A 10,512-nucleotide genomic window follows, 5' to 3' on the forward strand; every position below is an offset into this window, starting at 1 on the left:
CTCTGTGTAGCAATATGCTAATGCTATGATATGGGAGTATGGTGGTGGTAGGGACTCCCTCCCAGATCCCAAAACATAGCAACAAGTCTCGTTTTGGCATTGTAAGTCATCCAGCTTGTTATGCAAGGGTGGGACCAGATGGTGACTCACACAGAGAGTGGAAAAAAAAAAAAAAGAGTTGGAATTGGTACCACCAGCAAGGAGAGCAGGCAATGTCACAACACACTATTTGTAAGATGTTGGCCTTGTCTTTCAGGACTCAGTTCATGGTAAATGAGACTTTCTTAACTTAATATGGTGTGAAATAATCCCACCACCTCCTCAATCCACAGGGAAGACAGAAGAAAAAAGAATTAACACAGAGCAGCTTCCCTTCTCAACTCCACACATACTTCTTGGTGAGATAAGAGGAACCATAAAGAGTTGTAGAGAGCAATGCTATAGCCCTGCATGGTGTTTTCCTCCACCTCTCCAAAGCAGTGGGAAAGGACAACATCTCTCCACAGACTAAGTTTGTCATAGCCATAATTGGTCTGGTGAACAGTTTAGGAGAAATTACAGCAGAAGCAAAAATGCAGCCCAGGGGAAGAGTGCTGCATATCTGCATTGCAGGCTCTGCAGTTTCCCAGAGGGACTGCACATCTTACAGATGCCAAACTGCAGCCTTCTATGTACCCATTAATGAACACCCTTCTCTCTCTGGATATGATTTAGCCCACTTCACGTCTTGGGAAGAGGAGGCAGATTTTTTCACTTTTATATGAAGAGATATTAATATCTAAAGCTGGAGAGAGGTTTAATGACAGAAAAGTGACTCCCACAGATCTTGGAGTTCCCAGACACACAGGCAAGCTGCAAGAATCATTTATATATATATATATGTATATATTGCTCAATATCCAGTACTGCCTCTGGGACAGGTAGTCAGGTATTTAATAACACCCACATCAAGGTTTGTCTCACACCCAATGGGTTAGCAGAACAGTCCAGCATCTCTTACAGGTCTTTGCTAAAGTTGTATCTCTTACATAAATTAAGATAAACATCTTTTCATTTCATAAGTTGACAATAAACACTTTGGACTGTATAGCCATAAAATGACAATCCAGCACTGAAATACTTTAGCTCTTTGGAGGTCCTCCCTTCAAAGAAACTTTTAGAGAACCAGGAGGTCAGTCACAAGCAAACTGCCATAAAATCTTTTCTAAAGTAAATGGACATTTTTGTTAATGAAATAAGGGAACAATAAGTTAAATAGCCAATAAGAAAATAGCCAATTTACTGTGACACAGAGCAAAATTTAAAAATCCTACAAAAGTATTTCTGTCTTATATCCAAAGTGCCACAAGTTCAGTATATGTTCTTGGACAAGTCATATAACACATCTCATTGCTTTTCTTTTGAATTTCACCTAGCAGAGAAAGCAATTACACTCCATGGGTAAAAATAATCTGAACTTTAGACAAAATGCTTCCCATCACTTAAAAAAAAAAACCAACAGGACTCTTTGAAGGATTATACCTGCTGATTTTGTGTTCCTGTAGATTTTTTTGCCTGTCAGCTTCTTTGCTCTGTTACTATCATCAAATTTTCTACCATTTACTCTCAAACTTGATAGGTTTTGTGTACTGATGATCTATTTCAGTACTTCCAGTGACTTCTACAGATGTTTTCATCATTAGTTTATAGAAAAAAATGAAACAAATGTCAAGTCATTTGCCTGAGGCCATGCATAAAGTTAGTGAAAAAGGGCAGCAACAGAGAACAATACACTGATAATGTAAGCTATGTCAGGAGCAGATGGCTACTATTAAATTTCTTTTTCAAAGCATCAAAAATCATGACCTAACCTTTAGCCTTTGGACACTGCATGCAAGAAAGATTAGTTGAAAAGAAAAGGAAATATGCATGAAAAAGGTACATCCTTGTAATGAATAATACTAGTCACAACTATATATTTTCTGGTAATTTTCATATGTACCAATCTAAGTCTGTTAAAACACCAGATGGCACAGAAAGATTACATTACAGCCTAGGATTAAGGGGGTCAACAAGAGGTCCAATCCCATGTCCTCTGCCTGCTGCAGGGTTTTTGACTGGAGGGCTGTTTTATTACAGGACTCTGTTTCTGCAGCATTTTCCTCATTTTGGGTTGGAGACATTAATCCATTAAGGGGTGTGAAGGGACAGATACTTCTTGGAAGGTCACAGCAACGTGAAAAATTAAAATAGCTTTTATAGTGAATTTTCATTTATAGAATTTTGTTTACAGAACTTGTGAAGTCGAGTTTACTGAATTTTAAAGTATATTATGTCTTTTTCATAACAGGAAACCACTCAAGCTCTAGACATAAATACTAACAATGCAGATTACAATGACAATACAGGAAACAACCATTGCTTGGCTTCATGATTACAATCAGCACACTTAAAACAAGAACCAATTCACACAGACCCATATTCCCAATTCTTCAGAAATGTAAATAAAATAAATGAATTTTGACCTGGTAAACAAGGACACACAAACATAAGCAGAGGGGTGAAATGACTACTGACAGACACCAGCATACATTAAGTTAGACAATGTTACAAAATCATTCACTTCACATACTGAAGCTCCCAAAGGAGTACTACCAAGCATGGATTTAATATCTTAGCCCTTTCCAGTTATTATTTTGACTCTTAAGCTATAACCAAAAAAGTTTTTGCAAGTTACATCTGTAGATCCCTCTAAATACTTTCTTAGAGGTTTTCTACCCCTTTTTCTTTCTGTCTACTATGAACATTTTATTTTTTTTTAATAACAAAACCATTCAACTTCCTGCCAGCAGTCAGTACAGTGGCTGCCTACTACATTCAGCAGATAAGTCATTCACAAAGGAGTTTATTTCAGCAAATGTTTGGGCAACTGGCGAATTTAATTTTCATCCCTGCTTGCTCCAGTTGTCCATTGTTTCTTGTAGAACAATCAGGGGAGCCTGAATGAGATTAACATGTCTAGGTAGGTGCAAAACAGTAAGCAGGAGGACCAGCTTCTGCACATTTTGTGTAAACTACCTAGACAATTAACCATCAGTGAAAGCCAGAAGATGGATATAAAGTTGAAGAAAATATACACACAAATACATGGAAAAATATTCCCCTAAAAACTGGCAAAACCAAAGAGGCTTTGTCTGACTAAAGAGGTCTCTGAGCCACAAGTTGCTGACTTGCTAAACTGTACAGGGGAAGTGGCACCACCTGCCCTTACTTTGCTCCCTTAAAATTACTGGCTTACTGTCTTGATACGTGATGTGGGTTGGAGAGGCAGAAAAGGACATTCTCTGGTACCCAGGATAGCCAAACTTGTTTTCTGGGAGCTCTCTGTAGTCTCTTGAAGGACAAAGGATGGTTTCTTGACCCCTTATTTTGATCAGGAGCTTTACACAGAGGAAGCCACTCAATGTGATGGCAATATCACAGCGGCACATTTCCAAAAAGCCAGAAACAGGGCCCCTACCAAGGCTCCTATGCTGCCATTTAGACTACTATATACAATTAGTTTCATGTTTCTCAACATTTGTTCCAAATTTCAAAGCCCCAGATAAAGTCATATATGAAGCTCTGCTTTTCAGAGCGTGTTCCATAATGCCTTCTGGGCTCAGTGCTGTTTCCGTGTGAGCTAGTCCCAGTCTTCTTTATCTGAGCAACACAGGATTTATTTACTCATTCCCTTGCAAATATGATCGTTGCATTTGTAATTGATTCTGCTGTTGCAGTGCAGCATTTCTCTGCAGAGCAAACCTGGTGCCAGTAAATGCTAGACATTTAGTATCTAGAGCTATTAAAAGGGCATGAGAAATGTGCTAAAATACTTGAAAATTCTATACTCAAAACTGCAAAAACATTTTAAAATTGCTTTTGCAGGTTTGTATTATGGAAGACGATGGTGAATGAAATCTTGAGGAGGTTTGGATTGGGTTGGTTTTTGGGTTTTTTTGGGGTTTGTTTTTCTGGTCCGGCAGTGTCAAAAACCAGCATACCTTCTAAATCCAGAGCATGATATACTGCAAAGCAGGACAGAAATGTATCCCAGAATCCTCATTTTGACAAAGCACACTTGTGGAAAGTATCATTTTCTACTTGCAACTTATTTACCTAAACTGAGAATTCATTCAAAAGAACTACCAGAAAATGATCAAGATAAGAATCTTAACTGATAGCATACTATACACTTGCTGCAGCAACCTGAGACAACTCCATTTTCCCTCCTTCCTCAACTCCCTCAGTTGCAAACTGAACATGCTACAACTTAAAATTTCAGGGATAAATTTTATGCAAATACACAAAAATGGCAAATAATTTTATAAAATTAAAAGAAAAAAGAAAAAAGGAAGTCAAAAGAGTAAATATTGCTAGAGCAATCCTTCCTATCTGGACATATTATATAGCATAAATACATTCTTCAGGTCATTTTGCCTTTATTTCATTGTATAATAATGCTGTGTTTGTGATAACAAACAAAATGGATGATAATTCTTCTGAGCAGGTCGGACCTCTCCACTGCCTCCCACAAATAAGTGCACCTAAAAGTAAAGCTAGGAAACAGACTACTGCTTGTATTTAGCTAGTATAAAAATTCTTTCAATATATACCACACCAGTCCTCAATGTCATTCAGCTAAGTGCAAGGGCATTCTATTTTGCTAATCTATTAAAAACTCCAAACCTGTCAAGCACTTGCTATACTCTGCTAGATCTTGTTTTCCCACAAAAATTTTAAAAGAATCATTCTAGTGGCTGCCATAGTGAGAGCACTGTATTGGCAAAGGTGAAAGATTGGCAGCTGCAATGAGGCCAATAAAAATCTACACACAGAGCTGTTCTGCAGTATCAGCCATTATAAACAAGGTGTAAGACTCAAACCTTTTGCTCTTACTACCACCCCTGCCACGTGCACAAGCTTTTGACTAACACTGTCCATAAACAGCCACTCACAGACAAACATCTTTCAAACTCCCATAAACATAACACATTTTCACTGCATTTTCAGGGACATGTCCTAATTTGTACATGGAACTTGCAAGAACAGCTGAGAGATTCTCAGGTGTCAGCTCTGCTGGAAGATAAAGTTTAGTACATGAGCTAATCAACAGCATTATGAAAATGAACAAGGAACTGCACTTTGCTTTAATTTGGATGTTTTTCAAAACCCAGATATTTGAAATCTAAGATTATAAAATGAAATCTACTGATAACACATTTGCCAAATGCCAGCAAGGCCTCATAAAGCCAAACATAGGTAAAGGAGACAAAGAGTTGCCACACCAGGATGGGTGAAGTGCAAGCACAAGATAAGATGACAAATCTCACTTGCTTTGATCTAGCTAGGACACACCTCCTTTACTGTGGTTACCCTGCTATCCAAACTTCAGCAAATCTGGGAAGCAAAGGATGTACACAAAGTTTACCCTGGATGGTACAACTGTGGATGAAGCCAAGGATGGTATCTTTAAGATTCCCCTTGCTTGCAGCAGTCAGATGCAAGCTAGCACAAATATGCTGATGCATTTTGATTAAACCTGCCACGTAGGATGCAGGCAAACCTGAAGTGGCCTGTGAGGATGTAACGGGACACAGCCATTGCTGACAGCAGCTGTGGAAACACTGTTATCAGAAAAGGCTTAACCCATCATGTAGCGCTACGTATTACACACATTCATATACAAACACAAAAAAGAAATACTCACCCTAACTTCATAAACATTATCTGAATAATCCACACTCTGGCAGACATAGCTGTACCCTCGAGCTCTTGATGACAAGAATAACTGAAAATATTAAAGTCATAGATGAGGGGAAATATAGTACATAAAGCACATTTATAACAATTATCAGCAAATTTCTTGTTACATCAAACTTACCAGAACAGAAATACTTAAAATATTATTAGTCCTAAGAAAATTATTGAAGAAAACCAATATTTAGAACAAACAACCTATTGTTACAGATTACTTTTTTTTTTTCTTGTAAATTAAAAAGAAAGTACTAATTTTTCCCTGCATGTATCTGCCCAGATACTGAGAGCCTTGTACAACAAATTCCAGTATGACCTTAAGCTATTTGGACACTAATATTCTTTCTGATGGCTCTAGCTTCAGAAACAGAAAATACTAATTGCTTTTATCACAATTGACAGAAATGCTATTCCCAGTATGGATTCAAGAGAACACTATTCAAGAGACAGGAATTGGATAATTTGGATCTACAATTCTTAGCACAGTATAACAACCAAAATATAGAACCTCCCCCCCTCACTTTGAACAGCTGAAGCTGAATACCCACTAAACACAGTGGGGGAAAAAGGATGGAGAAAAGTTCCCCATTTTGGCCAATAAAAAAACAATTGAAGTGCTTCTGTAGGGCCTCTCCGTGCTTAGTTAAGCACATTGCAAAAATCTGGACAGGAGAAGCCAAAATTGACATTTGAACAAGTTCTCACTGGAAAGTACACTTGTCTAGAATTGTACAAGGTTCAAGTAACACTTATCTTGACATTCATAAATGTTATGATCCAAGAATTTTAAAGACAAATAATCCCTCTATTAAGGATCAAAGAGAAACAGAAGTGGAGCAGACATAAATTGGGGTGATAGAAAAAGATTTCAAAAAGCCTGTCATGGGCAGGCACTGACTACCCTTACCACTAACCTGACTTCCATCTTATTTACAACATACAAAACCTTGTGAACCTCTGGACTTGTTTGCTGCACGTGTGTTAAAGGAGGGAAATGAAAGAACTGTCCACAGAAATTATCCTAGAAAAAAAACTGAACTACTTCTGCATCATCTAATTCCATTTACAAACTACTGTAACTTACTGGAGCTCCAGTGTGATCCCACATGGGCACAAGCACATCCAGTACTAATAGAGAGGAGCAGGGAAAGTTTAATTTGCACTGTTACAGAAACCAACCCATCTCTACTGTGACCCACTGGATAACTCAACCAAGGTTCCCTTGGTAAAAGACAGTAAATTGACTTCACCAGACTGCCCTGAAGTAGAATAAGAAATTCACAATTCTGTGGCAAAATAGGGTCGATTCCATTGCGACTTCCGCATGTTCTAAGCAAAATTTGCTCCAAATTTGGACCTAAATTTGAATTCAGTGTATGAGTCTTGCACTAGACTCATGTGCTGAGTGCTTTATGACTTTACTATTTAACATAAGCTCCCACAGATGAACAAAAGAGCTTGCCATCAGGATGGTTATTTAAATAACTTTTAAAGGCATTTCACATTCAAATTCTGTTCTTAGCAATGTCTGGAAACTTTACAATCACTCACAAAATACAAGCAGTATCATTTTACTCATAACAATTACATTAAAACTGGAGTGAATTACAATAGTGGCACAGTGGTATTGTGAACTTTGGAAGCAGAAATTGCCTTGTTACAGGGAACCACTGAAACCTGAACACCTTCCTGCTATCAGTCTCTACAATCAAGAAAAGACTCTTGCTGGAAGTGCTGTATCCATTGTCTTAACATCCACTGAATATCAACCTACCACTAGAACAGAAGAGGAAACTAGAACCTCTGTGTATAAAGTCATGAGTTTTCAGCATAGCAACAACAAATATGTATTTGCAGTCCCACTCCGTTTTATATTAATTCAGTGACATGGAAATGCTACAAACACATATCCTGTAAGAAACATAGGTCTGAAAATTATTTGACTGCAAGTTTGGTATCCTTCAGCTTATGTATGAAACAAACAAGTTTAAAAGAATATGTGAAAAAGACAGGCATTGCAGTAACACTGCAGAACTAATTTCAGGAGTTTCAGTTTTAACCTGTCAAGATGATTGGATTTAATCTCTTCCTTCAACAATGCTTTCATGTCAGCATTAAATTCTTTTGTACCTGCCCCACTACTTAGTTGAACAGTCCAAGAAAACAGTTTAGACAAAATGATGACTAAGGTGTGATGGTTAAATTTTACTAAACCATGTCTTAAAGAGAGGCTGAAATAATTTATGATTAATGATTTTATGCTAGGAGCTCTGGGAAAGGGTCAAAATGCAGATCATCATCAGATATGCCATTTTTTCCTGGCAAAAGTACAGAACAGACCAGACAGCTCTGCAATGCTGTAATTTTAACTGTTCTGTTCATTTGCTTACTTCTGGAAACAGATTTTGAAAATCTATGATCAGAGGTGTTCCAGGAAGACAACTCCTGATCCACACGAGCAGTCACAGCAGCATAAACTTTAGCATCAGCCTTATTCTGTACAGTGATCCTTGAACAACAATTACCAAACTGTTAAGTAATCCCAGTTAGCTACTGCTACACAGCTGTTCCACTGCAGTGCTACTATTCAATCCCTCTGTCCAGAAAATCCAACAAAGGAAAAATGCAGCAACACTGAAATTTATTACATGTAACACACTCAGAACATTGCAAACGAAATATTAGAAGTCTGTATCCTATCTTTTATTTAAAGTTATACTTCACTTCATTTTTATTCTTAAAGATAATGTCCAGATAAGATACTTTTCCTCACTACAGACAATGGATATCTGAATTTTTAAATATTATAAACACATTGAAAGAGTAAACAGCTCAATTTCTAACAAGATATATTCTGAAACCCTTTAGGATTATTAAGATGAAAAAAAAAATGTATCAGTTACAGGTGTTAAATTTACAGATTTTAGTCTCTCCAGTATTTAGACTAACATAAATCTAAGAAGAACTTGGAATACCTCAAACACAAATTCTCTCTATGGATTCATTTAGTGTACTTATTCTCAAACAGAAACAACCTATTTATAGAAATACTCACCTCAAAGGCAAACTCATCTTTAAAAGTCTGCAAAACATTGACTCTCAATAGACATCAAGAATATGCAACATCATTTTCATTTTGACATCCTCACACCTCAGTAAGAATTCCCTCTTGCAAGAGGGCATACACACCTCTTTGAAAATGAAGAAGTTGAGCAGAACCATCCCAAAGTTGTAAACAACCAACAGGAAGCGTAGCTGGAAGGGCTCTCTCGTCTTCATCCACTTGGGGCCCAGCCAGACAGTGAGGAGATAAATAGTGCTGATAGTCAGTGTTGGGAATGGAGACTGCATCAAGGGCCAGTCATCAACACGTTTGTCTGGGGGAGTCAAGCAAACAGGAGTCAGCAAGGTCTGAGTAAAATATATTCCATCATCACTTTAAGCATTGAATTTGTTAAGTATTATTTTCTCCTGGAATAGCTGCATCAGATAGTGGAAACACAATGCACTCATTCTTTCTAGGAAGGTTAAAGAAAACAGTTTTTTAGAAAAAAACCCACTATATCACATTACCTCACAGAGAGATTCATTATGTCATTCAAGCTCTGTTGTCCAGTTCTACAATCCAAAACAATAAAGCAAACAGAATCACATGAACCCAAACACAAATCAACCCACTAATCCCCCAAATGAATTTTGCTTATGATGAATATTGGCTGCAGTGGCAATATAACCAAATATTTATCACCAGTGCAAATGAAAGATACACACATTTGGCAAAATACTGATAAAACCAGTAGCTCTTATTAGTTTAAAATTAGGCACTAGAAAGTCTCCTATAAAGTTTATACAGGTTGTATGATGATAACCTTTGCTACTTGATGTAGGTCAGTCTCATGTCCCAGACAGAATACTAACAGTGTTACCAGAAAACAACCAAATAAAAGAGTTCTACAGGGATGGTTCTAGTCAATCTGTGCTGCCATATGGGAGCACAGAAACAAAAGTTTTATTTACAGTCTCCTTCAGTCACTCACAGCACCCAGTCACATTACACATGTTTCGGAGCTGAGAATATGCTATATTAAGTTCTAGATCAGTATGAAAAAAGCAGTGTTAGCTTGATGAACCAGTGACACCTAGGATTAGAAGATAGCTCTGCTAGAGGAGGGAAGCAAGACTGCAGTGGCACCTCCTTGCTTAGTGCCTGTGTTGTCCCATGTGTCACACGACTCCCCCTGCCCTGAAGGCTAACATCAAGCTGCAGCAAGAGATAAAAGGTAATTACTTCATAACTATCAGAACTTCAGATACTGCACAGCCCTATGATACTAACTGGATTATTTTCCAGATGCTAAGGCCAGTTACAGTTCCCATGGAAATCACATCACAGGGCTCCTTGGGAAGCTCAAACATCTGAAACACCTGTCTTCAGTCAAGTGTGGGCAAACTCACAAATGCAGCTGCCAGAGATTTACCTAGAGGACAAGGTTCTTTTAGAGAACTAAGTCAAAGACCATGAAAAATCCCTATATCATAAATTAATTCCTGATCCCTGGCATACAACCAGCAAGTTAGAAACCCCTTCTTATCAAGAAAATGAGGAAAGTACAGAACACTGTTGTCATTACTTCTCCCACACTCCTTTCTTGTTTCCTTTGTTGTACTGAAGGCCATAAATTAGAACCAAGATTTAGGAACAAATTTCATGAGGCCCTCTATTTCTAATAAACAAGT

The 10,512-nt window shown here is 37.7% G+C and overlaps 1 protein-coding gene across 1 annotated transcript in view; it reads right to left on the minus strand.

Moving 5' to 3' along the window:
* The window catches only part of ELOVL4 (ELOVL fatty acid elongase 4), a 37,165-nt gene that overhangs the window by 8,591 nt on the left and 18,062 nt on the right, over window positions 1-10,512 (minus strand). Inside the window, 2 exon segments of the mRNA XM_031057152.1 lie at window positions 5,729-5,809; window positions 8,965-9,152. Coding sequence (XP_030913012.1) covers window positions 5,729-5,809; window positions 8,965-9,152 — 269 coding nt within the window.

This window comes from Geospiza fortis, unplaced genomic scaffold (genome assembly GCF_000277835.1).
Source record: "Geospiza fortis unplaced genomic scaffold, GeoFor_1.0 scaffold190, whole genome shotgun sequence".
Lineage (NCBI taxonomy): Eukaryota > Metazoa > Chordata > Aves > Passeriformes > Thraupidae > Geospiza > Geospiza fortis.